General features: G+C 42.7%; 1 protein-coding gene across 1 annotated transcript in view; it reads right to left on the bottom strand.

Moving 5' to 3' along the window:
* znf423 (zinc finger protein 423) overlaps positions 1-24,680 on the bottom strand; it is a 112,704-nt gene that overhangs the window by 67,092 nt on the left and 20,932 nt on the right. Inside the window, exon 3 of the mRNA XM_028408405.1 lies at positions 18,454-18,663. Coding sequence (XP_028264206.1) covers positions 18,454-18,663 — 210 coding nt within the window. The remainder of the gene's footprint in view (positions 1-18,453; positions 18,664-24,680) is intronic.

The following is a 24,680-nucleotide window of genomic DNA, read 5'->3' as shown; positions in this document are numbered from 1 at the left end:
AATGAAATACTGCAAATAAGACTCTTGCTTAGGTTAAAGAATAAAGGAATTATTCACCAGTTCAGCATAAGTTTTAGGGTCAAGTGTAAATAGCTTAATATAACCCTTTTTTTCAAGGAAAGCCTCATTCTGATATCTAAAAATGATGTGTGTATTCTCCTCCTGCCTCCTTTAAACATCCGACCATCTAATCTCCTTTCCACCTTTCTGTTTGGCCATCGGCCCAGACCTGCACCTTTCCCTGCAGGTCCCCTACTGACCTCCTACCCCTCCATCCCTCTCTCACTTCATCCCTCTTTCCATTGCTCCCCAGGCCCCCTCCGATGGCCCCAGGCTGCCCCAGGCGTGCACACACACACAGAGCCCCAGACTCACCACAGGGGGCAGAAAAACAACTTCCACCCTTGGCTCACTCTGGGCAGCCCAGCACACTTATTCTAGCTTTCACTGTCTCATACAAGCACACATGAAAAATAATTAAGAGTACAATTCAATATCTATGACTGAGTTAACATTGATGAAAAACAAAGATACCTTGCATCTGTTATAATTCTTCCTGCACTCGATTTATTTCTGTAAAGAACATCCTGCAGTATCCTTTCAAAATCATGCTGACAGTCATTTCAACGGGCAACAGCCTAAATCCCAGTTTTATTTCCCTAATAAATTGCACAGTTTGTGTGTTTTTTCGCTTTTCAAGAGGTGGAAGTGTGCCACTAAGTAGCACATCTATTTTACTACAGTGTATTGGATGACTGTTTATTACTTCATTTTGGTATAATGTATGATGGAGAGCAAAAATCATAACTTAAAAAACATAATAATAATAGATGCCATAATGTCATCCTCATTGGCTAGAACAAAATTAAGCGATATTCCACTTCTTTGTGCACTGAGATAGGTGGACAAGACAATAAAAGCCAAAGACAACATTTCTACCTGGCTCTGTGATTACCATAGGAGTTGACATGGCAACCAGTAATCTAAGCACAGCTTACTGGTTGCCATGCATTATGAGAACTGCACAGTAGGAACATTTCTTTGACAAGTCAGATTGTTTGGCTGAAACTACCTGTTGCGTTGTCTATCCAATGTAGCAGGAGGAAAAGTAGGAAAAAGAATTTACTCTGCTACAGACTGTAATACAATTTTCACATTCGGAAGATAAAGTCGTCACAACTGACCTGTTTCTGATATTATCGTTTCTTATAGAGCTCTCAGTGGATCCTGCTTTGTAAAATGCATCCACACTACGGTTCCATGTTAACTGGGTGAAACAGTTTACACATATGCACATGACCACAACCCTGGCCTATGGTTGGAGGACCCACAGTCCTCTGCTGCTGTCCTTGTAGCTCACATGGGATGCAGTCTGTCGGGACAAACACACACACGCAATCATACACATACGATATAGCGAGGACAGTTAGGAAGGACGATTCAGCAGTCTGTCCGGGCTTTGGGCCCATGAGGACACGACAGACTAACACACGCGCAAACACATGCATTCACACGCTCTATGAAGGCTGTGGGGACCCTCACCTCCTGCCCTGGGAATCAGTCCGGCTGCTTTGGACACTTTTGGGCGCCAACTGCTCCATATGGGCAGTGTGTGTTTGTGTGCATGTGCAAGTGTGTTTGAGGGCAGAAGGTTAGGGGCAGGGGGCTAAGGATGGGGGTGGGTGGACAGTGGGCTGGCAGATGACAAGTTTGTCCCTATCACACAGCATAGTATACTGTATACAAACATCAAACATGTCAAAACACAGCTCAACATTCTAAAATGAGGTCAGCGAAAGTCAAATGTAAAAAAAAAAATTCCAGCAACCTTGGTTATTTAGAGGAATGAAATCCAATCAGTCTTCAAGACTAACGATTCTTCAAGTAAATATTATTTTAGAGTTCCAGGACAGATTTCAGGTGAAAGCTCTATAAAGCACTGTATACACCAAAAAGCAACCACTTGAAAAATAGACCAAAAGTGCAACACATCAGATGCATGTGTGCTGTCACTGGTTACTAGCTGTATACTTTATTGTTACCTCTCAACATCAATGATGCCAAAGTCATAAGCCTGAAAATATACACAGCTCAGTATCCTTTGAAATACGGTGTATTAGAAAAAGTTTCCACTCAAGTATGGGCATTAATTTTGCTAACCAGTGAAGTGGCAAAACAAACATACATGCAACAGCACACTCAGTCTGTCACTCCCTCACACAAACATACACCATGTGGTAGAGGAGGGCTGGCATCTGCTTCCTCTTACCACATTTCCCTCTTTTTTCTCCTCATCATTTTCAAACTTTTTCTTAACATGCCTTTTATCTTACTGCATCCTGTTTTCCTCTGAATATTTACCTCATCTCTTCTTCTCACTAAAAACAAGATCTAAACATACCTACACTGGAGGGTTAGTGGTTCTATTCCCTGTATCCGTTTCCCTCTCTCTGTCCATCTTGTCTGCTGTTTGCTCACTCAGAAATGAGAACCAGCTGTCAGGCAGAGTGTTAGATAAACAACAAAACCATGCCAACGCACACATACAGTACTCACATATGCACACATGTTTTCATTAAGACACATACATACACACACACACACACACACACAGAGGTATGATCCCATTGTGTGCATGCCGGCGGCTATATCATCTATTTATAAGAATGAGGTTTGGTGGACTGGCAGACCGCTCACTAACCTAGAAACACATTCACCTGAGTCATATGTGCATGCTCGCACACACACACACAATTCACTGCTTATTCAAGAACTCAGACACACTTGCTCATAAATGCTCATGAACATAAGGATGCTCTTGGATGTTTACTGAAATACCTATATAATTGTAATACACAGTTATACATAATTGCCTCATTTTCAAAGCATTATTAGTGCTACCGTGTGAGTAATAATGTATAATTAGCACTTGGTGAATCCCTCACATTGTAGTGTGCATATCATTGTAAACAAACTGCATCTTACAGATGTGATTGATGTATCAACAAAAAACTCACACACCTACACACAGACACGCTCAGGTCCTCCCACATTCACTACATGAGTGTGGGACCTATAAATAAGTGATGTAGGCAGCTGGAGCTTGCTGTTCAAAACACAAACACACTGTTACACACATATACACAGATAAACAAGCAAACTCATTTCTGTATATGTTAGTAAAACACACACAAACTGTGTTTTTAACCAAGCTACTCCATATAGAGAGAAAGTGGAGGCTACCAAGAGATGGATTTGAGGTGAGACAGAGAGAGTATGAATGTAGAAAATGAGAGGAGAAAGAGACTGAGAGGCAACGGGCTTCTGAAGTCCCAGAGGAGAGTTGTTGGGGGGGCTGTGCCCAGGGGAAGCCCAAGAGCAAGCTGTGAGAGGCGGGTACCTCCAGTCCAACGCTCCCTTTCCTTCCCTAGCCTTCTGGAGATTGGGATCCTAGACAGCCCCCTACTCACAACTCCTAAACCCCCCATGAGAGAAATAACCGCAAATACACACACACATGCACACACTGAAGAGGAGTCCCCAGGGGAGGAGCAGAGCTGAGCAGAACACCTGGACCTGCCATTACTGACACACTCAGGGATTAGAGACACAGACGGCAAGAGAGATGGAGAGGGAGAATGCGCATTGGGATAGACACTCACTACATCCAGAAAGTAATATGCATAAACATACACAAAATGCAAACATTAACTGATGACGACTAAACCAATGACATGAAAGCCAAATCGGGAAGGTGCAAGTCTTTCTATTATTGCAGGAATTTAAAAGTTTGGGTGTCTTGCACAGCAAAAACAAACTGGATTTCAGTTGTATAGCACCTCTAGCCTTGTGTGTATTACTTTGTCCTGGAAAATGTTAACAACTGCACACACAAAGACAAACATAGGTATATGCAGTCAGTCAGCCACCTGACCACCTGGACAGAGTGTGTGTGCTGTATGATAATTACTCCTTAAACCATTCACTCCCTTAAGACAAGACAAGATTACTGGTTGAGGGTCAAGGACAGAGAAAATAAGGAAGGGAAAAAGAGGGAAGTAAAATAGGGAAAAGGATGTGAAGACAAATAAATATGAAATACAAATTAAACAGGCCAAGGATAGATGCATAAATATACCATGTGTGGGACAGAAAGAGAAATTCCCCAAGGCAGACACATAAAGATATGCTAAGATGTACATTAAGGTACACTGTGTACCATTACTGCAATGATTAAACCTGTGCAGCATACCGTACATACGTTATGATTTTGCTAATAGATGAAAGCAGACTGGGCAGACTGGTAGTTAGAGTTTTCACACACTCCATAAATTGCTTTTATGTCACAGACAAGTAGCTGCCAGCTTTTACTTATCAAAATGCAATGAAAGAGAAATACTGATGCCAACAAACACACACACGGTCAGCTAGAAGAGGAATAATGCTAAGTATCAAGTTCAATGTAATGGTAGAGAAGGAGAGGTTTCAAAACAAACCGTCCAGAAAAGAGGCTCCTGTGTGAATTAAAGACCACACACTGGCTACAACAAAAAGTAGCGCTCAGACACACAGGGAGGGACGCACAGACAGAAACAAAAGTGGATTTGGTGAGAAAAAAAAAGTGAGGGAGAGTGAGGTGTGTGTGTGTGTGTGTGTATGTGAGAGAGAGAGAGAGAGAGAGAGAGAGCTGGTGACATGAAACAGATCAAAGGGGGGAGAGGTCGGCAGGGCAGAGAGAGAGAAAGACAGAAAGAGAGAGGCCAGGGGGTCCCGTAATTACAACCTACATCCGCCAAGCTGAGCCATGTGCGACTGTGTGTGTGTCAGTGTGTGTGCATAGGTAGTCCAAGCATGGCTGTGGAATGAGGGTAAATTGCTCTCTTGCACACACTCACACACCTCACGACTTTCTTCACCCCACTGTGACTGCCCAACAGGAAAAAAACAAAAAAGTCACACACACATGAAAGCATACACACAGCCTGAGACATGACACTAAAACATGCAAACACCTTACAGAGTAGACGCAAACACGTTTGTCATGAAATGCAAAAGTGAAAATGTAATATAATAATACCATGTTGAATGCTATGCATAAGGGCCTGGTGAAAAGCATGGTATAAATCATAAAACAAGGGTGCACATATGTGTGGACACACATACAAAATAAGGGATACACAACCAAAGACGCACACACACAGTGGGGTTTGGGAGTGTCTGTGGTGAAGGGGTGCAGATCAATGGAGACCACTGACTGGTTGGTCTCCGCAGCAGAAAAGCGGATTGCTCTGGGACCCAAACTATTGTACAGCACCACACTGACTTCAAACACACACACACACACATGCACATAGTCAGACCATGAGCAGGGGAAAACTCTACTTCTGCTTCTCCAACATACACAGACACAGACAGACACACACACACAGCACTGACAGAGGACACACACCGTCTAATAGAGCGGTGAGAGCAGAGGAATGGAAATGCCTCTTTGACTGACTGAGGTTCATTGTGCTTTCATGCCTTTAGAGGGGACCCCCTTGCATCACCACCACTAATCTCTTTTTCTTCATCCCCATCTGTTTGTTCCTCTCTCCCCACCCTGTACACCTCTTATTTTTTCTAATTCTCTCTCCTCACCTTCCTGCTGCCAATCTCTTTAGTGTTAACCTGTTTTTTTGTCCTTGTTTTTATCCTTGTGTCTACCCAGTAGTGTCCTTTTCTAACTTAAGTTTTATTTGATATTTCCATATCTCTCTCTCTCTCTCTCTCTCTTTGTCTCTCCATCAGGCTCTGTACCATTCAGTGTTCCCAACAACACCTATATGGCTTTTCTTTCACCTGCAGCGGATTCATCTAACTGAGCAAGACCGCATTCCTCCATGTCTCTCCCTCCTTCCCTCCATCTCTCCTCTGTCTCTTTCCCAGCCCCCTCCCCTCTGCGGAGGAGCAAGCTAAAAGCACAAGCATGCCCCAAAATTAATTTAAACGGAGGAATTAAATTAAAAGCGAAGCCTCGGGAGTTTTATTATGTACTAATGTTTGAACCGTTAACTTGGATTGTATTACTAAAATATGAATAATTAAGGACTGGTGGGGACTATTATTACATCAGGAAAGAGGAAGAAAAACACGCTATGCCATTAAATAGATTTAATAGAGAGGGGTTTCATCTATTTGAGTGGGATAAGAAGATGAGTTTGTGGGATGTGAAGGTGAACCTTAAAAATAAACATATTTTACATATTGTGGCAAAAGTAATAATTTATTTAGATTCCATTTGGAACTGTAACAATAAAAGTGAACAAGTGTCATAGCAGGTGAAGATGTGCACTGTAATCGTGTACAATCATATTGATGGAGATAACAGGTGAAAGAAAGACACTCCCCATGTTTTAAAAAGGTAGTTTACAGGTGTTGTCGTTTTTGTCTTTTTTGGACATATTAAAACAGACAACACTCTAATGAAATACTTCCAAATGGTTTACCTATATCATCCTGCAGTTTTCACCATAGCAAAGAGATGCTAGAGCTGAAACATGAAGACTTTGTCTTAATAGCTGCTTCCATCAGCTGGCTATTTGTTATGATTTCAAGAAGTGAGAAAGATTTAGAGATTGAAATCAACAGCCAGGGGATTTTTGTTTTTATTATCTGCACAGGCTTGTCAGTAGATGTCTGAGTTAAAAACTCATTGGAGCATTTTGCCTTCAGATTTGCACTACTCAACCTATACATTGTAAATATGTTGTTTTTTTGTTATATATTTGTGACTCACATGTAGTGCAAATGCACACATCTACACTTACATCTTTGTTATTCTCAATAGTGAATTTCTACAATGCACACGCATACAAAATCCAAATCTCCTCACAGTGTCCCACAGCCCTATCTAGCTTTCCTTAACTTTTTCTCAGACTGCCTCTCTTTTATGAGCTTCGCTGTATTTGTGTGTGTTGCATTGCAGAATTATTAGTCTCCTTGTCCTGTCTCTGATGTGAAGCCCCCCTTATCAGCCAGCAAGCAGTCAGCCCCCCACCCCACCCGCAGCTGTCACTACACCCCCCCACCACCACCACCACCACCACGCACTATTCTCTGAGGACAGTCTCCCCAACACACACACACACCAAATACCCACATACACTCAAAAACACAGGCGCATACAAATCTCTGTACACAAGCTTGAGCAGTTCTTGATTCACAGTCACACACACGCACAATTTTATCTGCTCATTCGCAGGCCGCACAGCTTGGCAGCCTACAAGGGGGAGAAATATCCACTCACCCTACCACCCAAAACCCCCAAATGCCCTCTACCCACTTCTGATTCCCCCAACAAACTCAGCCCACGCCTTAACACTATGACAGGGAAACGACAGAGGGAAACACAGGGTGGAAGCAGGCCATGTAGGAGTGCGTCTTACTCAGGCTGTTTGCTGCCACCAGCCATCAGCACTGCCAAGGTATAGAAGCAAAGACTCAGTCAGCCACTAAGCCGAGTCTAAAACTTCAAATAAGCTGGACTCACTGGAAAATAGGGAAATCAACAATTTCGGGAAAGTAATATTAAAAAAGACATGAGATAAAGGGTCTGAAAGTGGGGAAATGTGAAGAAAAAAACTAAATGAAAATCAAGGTATGAATAAGGGATGGGGTAATAGAGACAACAGCCACTGCAGCAACCCAGGCTGGCAAACAGAGTACAAGATTTCACTCATCCTCCTCCCTGCTCTTTTTTCCCACTGTTGTTGTTTGTGTTGTTTTGTTGTTTATTTGAGTGCCCCTTCTTGCTGTTCTACCCGGCAGGCCTTGCTCCTGACTTATTTAGCAGTGTTTTTTCTATGATATTTGAAAAATGAAGAGCAGATTGGTTAATATTTTAAGACATCCCACTTGCACGGGTGAGGTAGAGAGAGACAAAGGCAGAGGGAGAGGGTGAGTTAAGAGATGGGAGGAGAGGAAAGAGGGAATACGATGTAGGAATTCTCTAGTTCCTTAACCCCAATTCTTGGATTCATGCTGGGAGCAGAAGCACGCATGAACTCCCAAACACGCACACCCAGAAAACACACTGAGGAGAAGCCCACATACAAAATGTTCACTTACAGTTCTGTACATGCACAGCAGCATGAAAAACATGTATCAAAGTGAAAAAATATGCTGCCTGATTACTGAAAACTGCCCTCCATACACACAGCCAAGCATGATTTTTCTCACCTGTTCACTGTAACGATGAATTCATCGCTCAATACATTAATACATTAACTGATATGATGGGTTAGAATATAATTAACTACATACTCCATTATTTTATGACTGCAGATACAGGAAATATGGCATGTTCAATTGAACTGATGATATGGTAGCATTTTTCCACCACAGGCTCTTCCTAGTCATGCCGCTTCCATTGCAGTGTAGGATCCACCAAACTCTCAAGGTGACGTGATAAATAATTATCTCTGGACTATGCTGGTGTTAAACTGTAGGCCAACAAAGTCAACGCCTTTTCATTATAGTTTACATGGAAGAAAACTGTGACTGTGTAGATTTAACCAGTTATTACCCATTAACTGCTTGTCCTGGTTGTTCAGTCGATACGAATCTGGGGGAGAAAGGAGGAACCACGCTCCAGGAACCAAAAGAACGTACAGGCTACTTGGGAATGTTCCCAAAATAGTGATGGAAACATTACACTAATTCAACAGCAGGGCTCAGCAAACTCAACTTTAGGTGCTTTATAGATAAAGAGTAAATGTAAGCAATAACATCAGGAGCAGCAAGGTGTGAAAAGCCATAAAACACACAACTATTAACAGTTTTCTGGAGTCAGAGGTGAACAGATCAGTTTCTTGTTTCAAATTACAAGCTTAATCAATGTGAAAAATGGCTCTCTTTGTGGTTTCCTTTAAGGTTGTTGTTATAATAAAATAAAAACAAACTTGCATTTTAACAATCTTTTCTCCACAGATGTAAAACACAATTATATTCACTTAAACTGTTGCTTATTTATTTCGACAATACAATGGCAACCACCACACACCTACACAAGTCACACATCCACAAGAAATATGCATGCCCTCATGATCATTTAACAAAAAAAAGCACTTACACACAAGAATGTGCACACACAAACACACACTTGACAATGGCCCTCCCCTGTGACTTCCCATAGTGAAGTGAATTCCAATCAGGCAGTAAGCAGGACAGCTATTTCTAGGGACAAAGGACAGGGAGAGAAGTGAGGAGGGGTGGAAGGAGAGATGGAGAGAAGGGAGGCAGGGAGGGAACAGAGAGGGAGGGAAACAAAGGGTTCTGGTAGCACCCAGGGGAGAAGGCCCAGAGCAGCTGACGTCAGTGTGTGTGTGTGTGTCTGTGTGTGTTCAGCATTGGGGTGGGGGTAAATGGGAGTGTGAGAGAAAGGCTGGCAGAGTTGGTCCCCTTGCTCCCCAAGGGAGCTCTTGAGGCGTGGAGAGTACAGCATGGCTCCCAGCCCCCACATTACCAGTGGCCCAGACAAGACAGCCTGGCAAAGCAGCCAATCACATGCTGGACGTAACCATCACTCAATCATTTGGGTAAAAACAGTAAGTACTGTGTACATTAATATAGAATGCCAGATGACTTACTGAGAAAACATAGTCTGGTATTAATCTGACTAAAGAGTCAGCTGGAAATATCACCACTGTTAGATCAGTCTCTTGAGTAGTATTGCTTATATGAATCTTTTCTGCATTTCTATTCTCACTGACTCACTCTCCCTTCAACCTCCTCTCTACCTCTCCACCCCCCTACCCCTCTCCCCGGAGTTGTGCTTTTCTCTGACATTTGGCTGGACAAAGGCGAGTCACACCTGAGCACTGGGTTAAAACTATTATAGGCCCTCTCCCTGCGGTACACTGCCCTTTGCTACCACTGTCTGTGACTGAAACTGTGTGTGTCTGTGTGTGTGTGGGTGTGTGGTGGTGTGTGGGTGTGTGTGTGTGTGTGTGGGTGTGTGTGTGTGATTGCGTGTGTGTGTTTGTGTGTGTGTTCACCTGCACATCTAAAAGCACCTTTAAATTAAACGTAGCTCTCTGTATGTTTTCATATCCTTCACAGTGTTACATCACCAAATCTAAATTAAAGTGAAAAATACAACCGTATGAACTCAAGATGTTGTGTGAAGTGTGACACAACTTCTTGGTGGGCAAGTATTAAAAGTCACAGCGTGGACAAAGCCAAAGCTTCAAGCTGCCAGCATTAGACCCATGCACAGCATCATCAACTTTAGCTTCTGTGTCATAAAAAATGCATTTTTATAGAATGTTTTAGTACCACAGTTAAAAGAAAGGATTATCAATAAAACTGATAAAGGAAAGCTGTAGTGTAAATACAGTAGCCAATTGGGCCTATACAGCTGCTTATACAGTTCAGTGTACAAGCATCATCTGTGTATGACAAGAAATTACTATTAAAAGGTAGAACGCAAAATGTACAATGTAATAAATATTGTCAAACTTGAAGAACAGCTTAAGAGAAGTGCATAACAAATCTAAAGCCTCAATAAGGGTGTGGGAGACAGAGGTGGGGAAAAGGGGAAAGAAAAAGTGGAAAAACAGAGGGAGGGAGACAAACGGGCTGCTTTGGGGCCAGCCGCCACAGGGTGCATGCGTGTGTGTGTGTCTTAGGAGGGCACAGTGGGGAGGGATGGGGCATGAAGGAAGGGATCAGAGCTTTGGGGCCAGCTCCGCAGGGAACAGAGATGATGGGGAGAGAATAGGGGGAGTTTATGGGGGAAGGGAGTAAAAGAGAGAGGGTGAAAGGAAGGGATGTGGTCAGTTTTGAGTTCGAGAACTCAGCAGGGAGGGACAGCAAGGAAGGAGAGAGACACTGCGGTCTGTATGCTATAAGAAAGACTGGAGAGAAGAGAGGAGAGGTACATGATGGTGGGCGAAAGAAAAAGGGAGAAAACAAGGAAGTGGACAAAGAATGTAAAAAGAGATAGAAATGCAGAAAAGAAGAGATAGGGAAGTGTATCAAATGGAGGGTGGTGGCACGTTCCACTTGGGAAGAGCGAAAGAAGAGGCATAGAGGGAGTAACGGGGAAGAAAAAGAGTCCCAGGTGTCAGCAGGAGGGGGGGGGAGAAAAAAGAAAAGAAAGGAGGGGGGCTGAGGTTCTAGGGGTCCTGGCTGTTGGCAGGGGTGCAGGAATCCAAGGGAATGGCCTGTTCCTCATTATCCAGACAACCCCCCCACATACATGGAAGAGGCCCACACATGGCCCTTATGACATCTCTATCCTGATCTGTCCACATACACACAAACCGATAAGGACATATATGGCAAAAGATAGAGAGAGATAGAGAAAGATGGCTTTAGATACACAATGGTACACTGCATTGATGCACAGGCACCCTCTGACTTACAACCACATCTACATTGGCTAAACTAAAAAACAACTTTTTTTAAGGAAACACCTGAGAGCAAGCATTTCTTCAAAAGCGTTAAGAGGGATGTCATCTATAATGTGGAAGAAAAAAAATCTATGACACACAAACCTGAGAAATCACTACTCTTTGGAAATGAAGACATTGTAAACCTGTTTCAACAGTGTATTCAAGTGTTGCTGTCAACAGCTGAGCTTGTTGTCCTTAATAACCTGTGGTCCAATTACACAGTTAAACATACTGCTCATTCTCTGCTGCTACCTAGAGAAGTCAGACCCCACCACAGCCTCTACCTGTAAGCTTTTTCCCCAAGGTTCCCCTGTGGGAGATGCAGCTCATTCTCTTGCAATACTTTGCACAGAATGACAAACACCTTGAGACCGAATTGTGTATGATAATGTGTCATTAAGACACCAGGTTGTTTTTACTCTGGCCATGAATTGGTTTGAGTTTTTAATTGTGTAGTAAGTAGATCAGAGAAGAACTACCTGACGTTCATCAGATGATAATAGGAACTGTGATGCACCTGAAAAGAACCACTGAAATTTGGAACAGTTTGGAAGAAGTTTTCCCACAGGTTTATGATATAACGCACATCTGTCTGTTTTCTGTTCTTCCAGGATATATGTGCCTATTCCCCACATGCATATTTAACATCTAAGCATGCCAGACAATAATATATTTGTCACATAGTGTCTAATAATAATAATTAAATGGAGGTGTGTCAAATATCTACTTGAACATCACTCTGACTAATACTCTGCCCAAGATTATCATCTGTTGGCAACAATTTTTGAATCTGGAGTTTAGTTGGTGCCAGAAAGTAGAGCGGATGAAATGCAATGTCTACTCAAGACAAGAAAATGGCATGCCGCCTCTAAATCTGAAATCTAAACAGTCTGACTGGGGAGATGAGACAAATTTTATTTATTCAGAGATATGTAAATGTATATTTCTATAATCTTGCAGTGTAAATATTTGATCAATACATGCACACACAAACACATAGTCACACAGAGAAGCAGCAAACCCTTTGGCTGAAGAATTCTAATGAATGTTCGGAGACAGATGCAGTCATCTCTGTTTTTATGGTGGACTCAGTGAGCAATGATCACACACGCCATCCTGGACTATAGATTTAAACATTTCCTTACATTCACTTCCCACACAGGCATAGAGACACTCTCCAACACAGACACACACACACAAATATTTACTCTCTGCTAGATCTACACAGTCACATAAGGACAGAGAGAGAGGAGAGATGAGAGAGAAAGAAAATGGGAAGAAGGAAGTTACATTTTTAATCGAGTGTTTCTTTTCCTCTGAGCAAAGTAGGGCTGAATACAAGAGGGTTAGTTGATGCCAACACACACACTGAACACACTTTCTCATGTCCTTTGGCAAATTCTTCTTTTTCACTCTTGCATTAAGTAAGAAAAAGGGAAGAGAGTCAAAGTAGGAGGAGGAGGAAGAAAGGTGGAGGAGGGGGGGAATGGGGGAAAGAAGGGAAGAAAAGAGAGAGGAGAAGAGAGAAAACGTCCCTGCAGAGTCTTTCTCCCTTCCTGGAGCGAGCGTGGGCCCCTGCAGCGCCGCCTGTGTAATTTCCAGTGGCAGTGAATACAGGTATTAATAAAAGCCCCATGGGGAAGAGCACACAATATAACCCTACATTTTCAGGCATTATGAAAGGACGCCCCCAGGGGTCCTCGGGCTCAAATTTCTGAGATGCAGGCATTGTAAAAAGACGCCCCCGGGGGAGGACCCCGCAATAGAAATCTGCTGAATTCAAAGCATTTCCAGAGCCCTGGTGGGAGCCATTACTCCCACTGGAGGGGGAGATTTTTTTTCCTCTCCTCTCTCCTTCCAACTGCTCTCTCTCTTTTTTTACCAAACATGTGTTGCTGACATGTTGACAGATTGCTCAGTGAGGTGTTTAGGTGCATGCACAAGGCACGTCTGCTGAGACACGAGCTCCATCCCTCCCTCTCTTTCTCTCTTTCTGCCTCTCCCTCCCTCTCTCCCTTGCCAGTTCCCAAGTTCCATCCCTCCCTCCGACTGCAAACCTCTCAGCGCGCCCAAAACTGCTCCCATCCATATTTCATAAAGGAGAAACTAGGCTGAAAGAGAGAGAGACAGAGAGAGGATGGAAAGAGTTTAGGCAAGAGGGAGAGAGAAAGGGAGAGAGATGGGGGAAAGAGGGGGGAGAGAGACAGGAAAAAAAGAGGAAAAAGAGAAGATAAAGAGAGACAAAGCGGGATCAAGGGAGGGGAACAGGAGGAGGAGAGGACAGATAAAGAGAAATAGAGCAATGTAGAGAGTGGGAGAACTCTGCAGTGAAAAATGAACCCTGTGATGAAAAATGACTTCACAACAACCCTTCTCTGTCTCACCCCCTCCCTGCAATCCCTCCATCCCTGCCTCTCTCTCTCTGCATGTTGTACCCCCCCCCCCTTTTTTTTTTTTTTTGCTCCTGCTCTCCTCCCTCCATCCCCCTCTCCTCTGGTGCCGGGCTCCTGCTCTCTCCCTGGAAAACCTGAGCGGCAGCCAGCTGTGTCTGTGTGTGCGCTGTGCACTTGTATGTATGCCAAGGGCTTAGCACAGGAATCTTCGGGCCACCCCCGGGTACAGACACACAGAGGGAAGAAAGGAAGGGGGGCAGAGAGGACGGAGGGAAGTGTGGAAGGGGGAGAGGCACATGGTGTTGAAGAGGGCAAGAGAGAGGGAGAATGAAAAGACAGGAGTTTAAGGATTGAAGCCAGCAGGAGTGAAAATAAAATGAATGAAAGAGCATGATATTTATTTTGTCAATCAGCAGCAGCTACTGGACCAGAAACACAGTGAGTGTCAAGCCAGAGTGCATAAGGCTGTCTGTAATTTTGTTTCAGATTACGCCCCTCCTACCACTCTCTCTCTCTCTCGTAGAAAGTGATCTGTGGTTTTAATAAGAATCTTGGCCTCACAGGACTCAGCTGCTATCCTGACGACAGACGCAGCGCGGTATGCGTGTGCTGTGTGTGTGTGTTTCTCTGTGCTTGAGAGGGTGTTTCTCTGCATGTGTGTTTGTGACAGCGGGTTGCGACAGACGGTAAGAGCTTAGCAGTGGGGAGCTGTCCCAGGGGATACAAACCAGTCACCCAAGGGCCCATGCACTAACAGACACGATCTCCTCCCTGCTCCATGTGTTCTCTTCCTCTTCCCTTTCCTTCTATGCCTTTAGTGTGCATATTTATTTCACCTCCACTCCCCATCCCTCCTTTCCTCACCTGCCTTCATCCTGCCCCTAGTTACTCCTACTTGCTACTTCTCTTCGTTTTCCTCCCTCATTTCCCTCTTTGTCTCCTGCTCCCTCCCAGCTAGACAGGCTCCCCGGTAATCTCTCCTCTCCCCCACTGAGAAAGGAAAAAGAAAAGACGAGAGTGCAGCTGTATGTGCTCAATTAACAGAGACCTCACAAATACCTTTGGAGAGAATATGCACAGTATCCTGCTCTCCTCCTGCACACACGCATACATACACCATTTTCCACCCACACCATCGCCATCTAAGAAGCGACTAGCTGGGTTAATGACTTGCTATTTGTCACTGACAGCGCCAGTTTCCGCCCCCCTGCCTTGACTGACAGCTTCCTCGTTTACTCGATGCCTACCTTCTCATCACTTCTACTTCTCTCTCAAGTGTTTTTTACTGACATCTTTAACAATTTCTTGCCCTCTCATCCATCTCGTTCACATAGTGTGCTGGCTCCAAAAACTATGTGAATGTGTGTGCACAAAATGTCTTATGCCTTGCACATGCAGTCTTTGTCTAAATGGACAACGGCTGCACAAATACAGAGCCTCCATAGCCATGTTATTCTCTAAACACATAATGCTGATCCAACTTTGGAATGCTGTGGTAGGTAAGACAGCTTTTGGGTTTCCCTAATAGGATGCGTGCATGTCTGTGTTTTGTGTCCGTGTGTGTTCATGTGGCAGAGCAGGGCCAGAGAATGTTCTCCATTTGATCTGTAGGAGGTTTTTTCCGCTCTTCCTCTCCTCAGGGAGCCCCTGCTCCACATTCTGACTCCTACTGAGACCCATCAACACTCCCCCGACTCACACTCTCAGTCTGTCTTTCTTGCATATACTGTACACACACACACACACAAAATACAGACCCACATAGACTAAAAGTACTAGACACACATCACACACACAAATATCACACACACAACCAATTCACCTAGAGCCTGTTATCCAAGTAGAAAAGTTGAAAATATAAATGGCAAGACACTAACAATCATGGCGGTAATTCAACAACAGTCTTAATCATTTGTGTTTTGAGTACGACATAGGAAGGACCTATTGTCAGTTGAATCAGGCACACACACGCACACACACACACACAGAATATCTTATCCACAACTCTAAAGCAGAGCCGTCACACTGGCTTAAAGCTGCAGTGCAACAGAATAACAATGGTATTGTAATAGAGGCACGTAATCTCTATCACACACACACAACCAGCTGAGCTATCAGGCTCATGCACATTAATGTGGCATAACATTAACCAGATGTGTGGGGTCTGTGGGTATGTGCGTGTTTGAGTGGGTGTACACACATTTATGTGTCATTGATCCGTGCAACTGAGTGTGTGTGAGTATTTGTCCAATTTCCACTCAAATTAATGGTGCCTCTTTATAGGCCTTCTGCTAGAGTGGCAGTGAATTACTTGGTGCTTCACTCTCGCACCTGGGACCCATTCAATGTTACAGCCGCAGCTAGCTGCTAACCTGGGACCCATTTGCTACAACAGTATAGTTAGCATTACAGATACTGCTGCTTTTTCTACAGAGAAAACACCACTAACTAACATTGTTCACAAGCCGGCACCTGGGACTCACTGATGCATATTAGGCAATTCAATTACTAATAACTGACTTTCAATAACAGGTAAATATTACAGGCCAAAGTACAGAGTAAATCACTAACAAATCTAAAGGACTTCATCACTAACAAAGGAAAGCAGCAAATTCAGTACATCTAGAGTCATAAGTTGTATAGCAGTGCTGTCTCATGCAATGTTTTGGGAAAGATGACAGACAGGGAGTAATCTGAGGCTTGTTTTGTCTTGTTTCATGCTGATGCAAAGCTAACAGCAAGCTAACATCATAGCTAGCTACTTCTGGCAAGATGGCCCCATCTGTCACCCCCAACCAAGATGGCTGATGTCTGAGTTGTTTGGTTTCTGCTCGGGGACAAACATCAAACTACATCAAACTACAAAATGCATGAACACATTAACTCTCTCATGCAGATCGAGAATGGCGTGTGTTTATCCCCAGTAGGCTGCACGATTTGAGTGTGTGTGTGTGTGTGTCCCATGCCCTAACTCCCAGGAGTCTCCAGTAGAGAATTTAAAAGGATTCTTTATTCTGTGTTTTTACTTAGCCTTCTCCTCAATAATAAGAGTCGTGGTCCCACCGCTAAATTCACACACACACACACACTCTCTCCTACATGCTTACTTACACACACATAAAGCAAGTACACATGTACGACCACATACACAGTGATACACACCAACACAGGGATGAACTCTAGTACACAAAACCCTGCATGCAAGTACACACGCATCCTGTCGAGCTGTGGGATTACTCCGCAATCTCAACCACTCTTTCTCCAGGGAAAAACATGTTTTATCATTTCATTTCATTTCTTTCTTCTGAGCTCCCTCTTACCCTCCCCTCCCTCTCTTAGCTTTCTCGCTCAGCAACATGTAGCCCTCCCCAGACTCCTCTGCTAAAATCACAGGCCACATCCTGCGCTCTGACAGCAGCCCTGCACTTTTGGCGATGCGATACTCTCCAAGTGTTCACTACTACTGGATAAGTAGAAAAGTGTGTGTTTATTATTCTGGAAAAGAATGATCTTGATGTTTTAATTGGCTTCTGATTAGAAAGCATTAAATGTCGCATTTTAACTAATTTTAGATCTACATACAGTTCTGACCAAAACTAAACATTTATACTATCCTACAGAGCACTTTTTTTCTGTCGTATTCCCGTTGTTGCATCAGAACTATTCACATATACGGCCAACTGTAAATCCTATTCATAAATTCTGGTGTTAAACATGTATACAACCTGATACCACCGCCCAGGTGTGACCTTCATCACATTCCATTCTTTTTTTTGCTCTACATATTTTACTGTGTTATTTCACTGCAGATCATCTAATAAAAGGTAAACAAAGAACTATTCCTCTCTTACTACATTCCCCTCACACCTCCCTAACCTGTATGTGAGACCCAGCACTGTGTGTTAAACTCTGGTGGGATTGGATGTCAAGCCTGCGGGTGAACAAGAGGTTGCTGAGGCAAGGGTCTTACCATCTACATTACACAGTCTCTGGAAACACTATCTTTACCAGTTTAAACAAAGCCCTGCTAACCCCCATATTTTTCATCCCCCTATCAAAAGTAAACACACACACCCCCTCACACAATAAGAGGAGACTGCCTTGCAGTAGCTAGTAAGTGAGTGTGTTGGCTTGTTAAGGGAGCGTTTGGATTAATCTGTAGGAACCAGATGCCCCTGCCGCGTTCCTTTCAGCCACTCCATTAATTACACCAGTACTAATAATGGGCTTTGTGTGTATGTTAGTGTGTGTACATGCACTTGCACAAGTCTGTCCCTGTGGAACATATGGGTATAACTGATTCCAATAGATATAGGTATTCAAAAAAATGGGAGGGCTGATGTCACCCAGGAAACCATAAGTCTGGAGATTCTGCACGATGCAGCTGTACCTTTCTGAAAGCATACCATCCTTTTTACTGAAGAGCAAGCTTAAATTATACACTCTTATGACAAGTCATAAGATTAAAAAAAAATAATTAATTAATTATACATTTTACAAAGTATTATGTTGTGCACCACTAACTGCTGGCTGTGCAATACAGTGTTCTTAAAACGTAAATTACACTGAAGCAACGTGATGAGCCTGGTTTATATAGAAACTAATTATATTATGAATCTTACCTGCTGGGCAGTGGTTGGTTCTGTGTTCGGTGAGCTCGGCCAGACAGTCAAAGTCCTGTTGACAGTTGTCACAAGTAAAGATGGACTCGTCATCTAGGTCGTCATCATGATCTCTGTCATCTCGTTCATCGTGCTCCTCTTGTTCTCCATCTTCAGCACCTGCCCCTTGACCTTCTTTGGGCTCTGCTTCTCTGTCTGAGGCCAGGACGTCTAAACATTCACAAAAACATTTTATTTTAATTTTTTTTGATCTTATATCGCTGAATACTGTCATTTTGAATTGGGTTCATTTTTACCTATAACCTATACCTAATAACCAATGACATGTCATTGGTAATTACAGTGAGGGCAGGTTATCATTTTAGTATGTCACTTATGTGGGTGAATGTGTGTGTCCTGCAGGAGAGGGTGAGAGGGGGACCAGTGGAAGGCTGTTTCAGCTCAATCCTATCTGCTCCATTGTGTCTCCATTTTCACACCTTATTATCACATTATAAACGCTGAGGATCCAATAGGACTGACACTGAAGACTCTTGGCTTAAGAGAGGAGAGAAGAGTGAGGAAAGAGGAGAGGACAGGAGAGGTAGTAATACAGACAGCATTAAGGAGATGAAAACAATAACAAATAACTACTTCTGAGAAAATATGCAAAATAAGCACACTCCACCTTGTTATTGTTAACCCAGTGATGTTAAATCTAAATTTGAGTTCTGGCTAATACAGAGAATCAATAAACCATTTCATTTTAATAAAAACTTTAGTGACAGTAATTACAGGTCAAAAGGATTAAGCTCTAAGTCAGTTTTGTCCATCGCAAATTAATTTTATGTGTATAATTGGCAAAATACATCTTATCTTATTAATACATGCTATTCTTAGCACATATTTTGACTTCATTATTAGGAACAAAATCTCTCTGCCACACACAGAAGCTAAGTCTACGACTTTATAGGGAGAAAGTCTGTTCGTGAATCAAGTGAAGCACAGAGGCTCCGTCCTCTGATTTATTATGGGAGAGGTATGAAGGGAAAGAGGGACAGAGGGATGCTGGGAGATGGGAGATGGGGAACGAGGGACTGAGGTGATGGGGTGTTTGGGGGGCTGCAGGAGAGGGAAGACAGTGATAGAGGGAGAGAAGGAGGAATGGATGGAGGGATGGTGAAGAAGCGAGGGAGGGTGTTGGCCATCTGTCCAGTGGTGAGAGCACCGTCTGGCCAGGGAGAGAAAGCGGTCCCTTGGCTGACAGAACATGTACACACATGTGCACACTTACATACACACCAGTGTATATATGCAGGTCATTGCCCATACATGTACACAGATATTTAGTAAACACACAGATGTGCACTTATAAGAAACACCTTAAACGTATGTAAATAAATACACACATGCTGGAATGTAGTAGTATATAGATGGATGTCAGACAAAAACTGAAGATATCAGCAGGGTGTGCTTCTCTGTATACAGGTAAAAGCATTAAGTTTTTTTTTCTTTGGTTAAAAAATACTTGTATGTCTGCGTCTGATATGTTTGTACATTTGCAAAAAAAAAAACACTGAATTCTACAATGTTTAAAAACAGACTAAACATTATTGTATTTATTTTAGTGAATAGAAAAAATATACATACACACACACAACAGAATCACACACACACACACACACAATCTCCCTAGGGTGCCCTGATGCCAGAGGTGAGGCCAGCGCCAACTTCTGTGCATGCCAACACAACCTGCTGTCATAGCAACAGAGGGAGCAGACAGATGAAAGCTCTCCATCTTGAACCCTCTCTATTTTCCTCTCTTCCTTGTTTTGTTTTTTGTTTTTTGTCTACTCATCTTATTATTTGGTGTACAGCCCCCAATCACAGTACAGTGGGATCAAGAGGGAGCTGGGTGTCATAACAAAAGGAAGATAACAGTACAAGGGTAGCTAAAGCAGTTGGTAGTGTTTCTGTTTACACATGGATCTGTATGGTGCTCTGCTTCCCACACACATCACTCCATGCAGGGAAAGGATAATTATGTGTCCTCTTATGGATCTCAGAGAGAAGTAGATAGGGGGTCCATCAAAAGAGCAGTTACTCAGAGCTCCAACTAGATACTGCAGCTCCTATGATCATTACCACTCTCATGCAGGCCTCCTGGCTTAGTCACAGTGTGTTAGTCAGTTTGTGTGTAATACTGTCTTCTCATCATAGACATACACTACAAAGGTAGGTTTAATAGCAGAAAATTGTTACAGCTACCAAAAACACATATCCACACAGTAAGTCTGCCCCTCTCACTTTTTGTCTTGAGGTTTTTATTGATGCAGCACTGGGGGCAATATGACTTGTCATTCCTTTAAATCAGCAATATATTTGCACAATTGCATGCATAGACTCATTTATAGCATATTTGTCCACCGTGTGCACTGTCAAACATCACTGCTTTAGTGTGATTATTTTAGTCAATGAATTTGGATTTATGAACTGATGAGGATTTTCAGCACCTATTGATCAGACAGCGACCACTGAAAACGGTTTAAGGGTCATTACTCAGCTGCACTTTTTTATTGGAAGAGTGTGCATAACATTGCATTTAAATCTATGTTCTGCATGTTAATTATTTAGTGGTATGTTTACAGAACGAGAGCATTAGAATAGTCAGGTAAAAAAGCAAATAAAATTACAGGAGAAAATCAACACAATCCCTCAGAAAGATGACAAGACAATTCTTTTCCATCTGAACTACAGCTTGCAAGTCCACAAAGGCTACCATACAGGATTCAGAATTTGGATCCAACAACTTCGGTGGTCACCAAGTTTGACCCAAAGCCATTTTCTAAATGCCACCTTCAATCTGTATGCTACGCAACTGCTTAAGGAGGGGAGTACGCTCAAAAACAACATTCTACCTTCAGCCAAAAGATGCTTTTGATCTTTTTTACTCACCTTTCTGTTCTCTTACAAAACTCACTCACACCACCTTTTTCTTCCTCTATGATGTTCCCACCCCCAACCACATGAGAAAGAAGCAGCAGGCCAACTTAATGAAAGCAGGCAACTCCCATGGGTGCTTTGGGTGCAGAGGGGTGGGCGGTTGTGTGTGTGTCTATGTGTGTCTGTGTGTGTGCTGGGATATTGATTGAATAGTATGACAGTGGTCCCTAGCAAATAACACTCTCATTCTCTGTTTCACACACACACAACACACACATCCGTGAGATATAGCTGTAGTCTCTCACAGACACACACACACACACTCTACTGAGAACCATTATCTCTGAGTCACAGACTGTCCCTATGCCAGGAATAACTGCACATTCTCTCTCTAACACACACCACACACATAAACACACACACACTCACACACACACAATCCTTTCAATCCCAAACACAGACACCCTGTTTCATTCTTACATCATCCACAGAGGCACACAATGATTGAAAATCATGTCCTACAATTTAACTACAGAAAATATGAAAATCCTAGTTCCCCTACAATACGAAAAATAAGATTTTAATGTCCCTCTAAAAGCATATGTTTCAGAGGAGTGGGTTTATACCAGCCATTGAGTCACAGAACCCTGCTCATTTTTATACTGGCCATATAATGAGGGACTGAATAACACTTGGTGAATGCAGGAACATGAAATTAACTACCTGCTAGGACAGAAAACCAGCGGTATTCTAGGAATTCTTGGATTGGATTAAAAGCCATTGCTTGGGTATGCAAAAAAAGAAAGGTTTCTCTTTTTTCAGAAAGAACACTAAATTATCCACTTTCTTTTTTGTGTTAAGATAAAGTCTTATGGTGTTAAACTATCAATGTGGTCTACTAAGTAGCTGTTGCATCTGATTTAACATATCTATGGGTAATAATCTTAAACTGAATATTTAAAGAGAGAATTTGTTACTTTAAATCTAACTAAAAGTGTATTAGTATACCCTGAAAGCATGCCAGACATCTATGTAATGTGTTGCAGAGGTATCAACTTGGTGGGAGAGTGGTTTCACAATATGAAACCATATGACTGGTTTTAACCACATACAAAAAAACAAGTGGGATCATCACACATTCAGGGACAATGAATTCACCTTTCAAAGTCGGATTAAGTATTACGGCCTATTTTTAAGATCATTTTCATATGGAGGCCTAATTGTGTGACAGCTCACAACATCAGGTAAGGATGTTGAGAAAAGATGTTTTTACACTCTGTGTCTCTTGAGAAAAGGTAATAAGCAATATTCTTGGCTGTACCCACCAGCCTCAGTAACCCGAGGACAATGGGCTGTTTATTAACAGATAAAAATATAAATATATAAATGGATACCTCAGGAATAATGAGGTCACTTTGCATATCTGCAGGAAAGATATATGCAGGTGGTGCGTGCGTTTGTGTGTGTGGTGTATCAGTGCATGTGTGTGTGAGTTTGTGTGTGCACCCTGGGTAATTAGATAAAGAGAAGTGAATTAGCAGAGTCCACAGTGCAGAATGATGTTACACAGCCTAGCCACGCCTAGCTGAGACCCACTAATCACCACTCGTTAGGCTCACTGAAGAGTATGTGTGGATGTTCGTGTGTTCGTTGCGTGTATGTTTTCTCTCATTAACCACATTAAAATGAGTTCATCAAGGTAATTATTGAGCTAAATGATAATAAGCATACTAGATGGGAGAGACAAAGACATGCAGAGAGTTTACTCCCTCTCAGCTTACAGAGGCAGGATATCAAATGAACAGAGAATGCTAGATCCAGGTACACTGTGTGGATACACTCTGTCCTACACTGAGTTTGGTTTCATGGCACTGTTGTGAGCATTTGCCAAGATAAACTAGTTGAGACACAAATTGGAACGCCAAAAATCAAACACACACTGTCAGCATGACCGCTGTACATCTCAATATATCCTGTGGGAAGAAAACTAGGGAACTAATGAACTCTGAGAAATGCTCCTGAACTGCCCCAGGGTGATAGAAGAGCACTGAAGAAGTGTGCCAGAGCTACAGGGTGAGTTAAAGGGGAATAAAACATACTGTAATACTGCAAAGGTAAGGTAGTTATTCAAGTGTTAGACTTGGCAGCCAGGAGCTGGTACTGTGGCCTGTCTGGGACACACTCTGCAGCTCAGAGAGATGTATATCTGCCAGCCAAGCATGCATGAAACACACACACATCTCTGTCTGTGTATGCCTAAAAGAGAAATCAAAGAGTGGAAATGTGTGTGTGTCAAGCTTCCAGGAGAATGTTTAGAAACCCAACAGCTTCGACACAAGGCTTTCATTCTACTCCACTTTACACCCTACACTGGACCAGGATTTACAGGCAGCTAGCTGAGTACCCATCACACTCACTAGCCATGAGGTTAAAATCAGAACTGCATAACTTGCTTGACTGACAGAAACACAGATAATCCCCAATGGAAAGGATTGCAATCAGATCAAGGGTAATATCAGAGTAAATAAATGTTACAAAAAATACATTTAGCAGTTTTTTTATGGAGGTCAAGGATTATTTTTTGGTCTTGCTTTGCATACAACTGCAAGAAGTGTAGTAACAACAAAAACAGTCCGATTAATTGAGAGAGATTTTGTAGTCTTTTAGAGACAGTATGGTGTGCCTTCGTCAAAATGCAGGCACAGCTGTCCCTTTGGTCTCAGTAGGTCACTTAAAACAATTGTACAATTGTATTCATATATACACGTTTTTATACAAAATATAACATATATTGTAATGTAATGTGGGTGAAGACTACATTCTTGTTTTTGGTGATTAATTTGAAGCCTGTATTTTGTGTTGCTGTAATTGTTACTTTGGCCTCACTGTGTACTAAGTACATGTGGTACCGAGAACACTGTAGACTACATATAGTATGGATCCAGTGTTGCTCTACTTAAACTACTACAATGAGGAAACACTGCTGGTTGGGCGGTAACTGTCAACCCAATGGCATACCTATTTGAGCTCACAATGTTGAAAAGTGGGAAGATACAAAGAGCGGTGGACACATTTGGCACTGAGTGCACACTCAGATGCACACTAACACACAGACTGAACAGGTGCAGCTGGACACAACAACACAGGCCTGCTCTCTGCCTCCCAGGAGAATCCCTCCCTCACCCCTTTTTCGCCCACTGCCTCCCCTGTTTGTGAGTGCTACTGTGTGGGTATGTTAGGTGGCTATATAAAGAAGCTCATCTCTCCTCACCTCCTCTCATTTACCTCCTACCTCATGTACCCCA

The sequence above is a fragment of the Parambassis ranga genome, chromosome 6 (assembly GCF_900634625.1).
Source record: "Parambassis ranga chromosome 6, fParRan2.1, whole genome shotgun sequence".
NCBI lineage: Eukaryota > Metazoa > Chordata > Actinopteri > Ambassidae > Parambassis > Parambassis ranga.
This window is presented reverse-complemented; position numbering and strand designations above follow the sequence as displayed.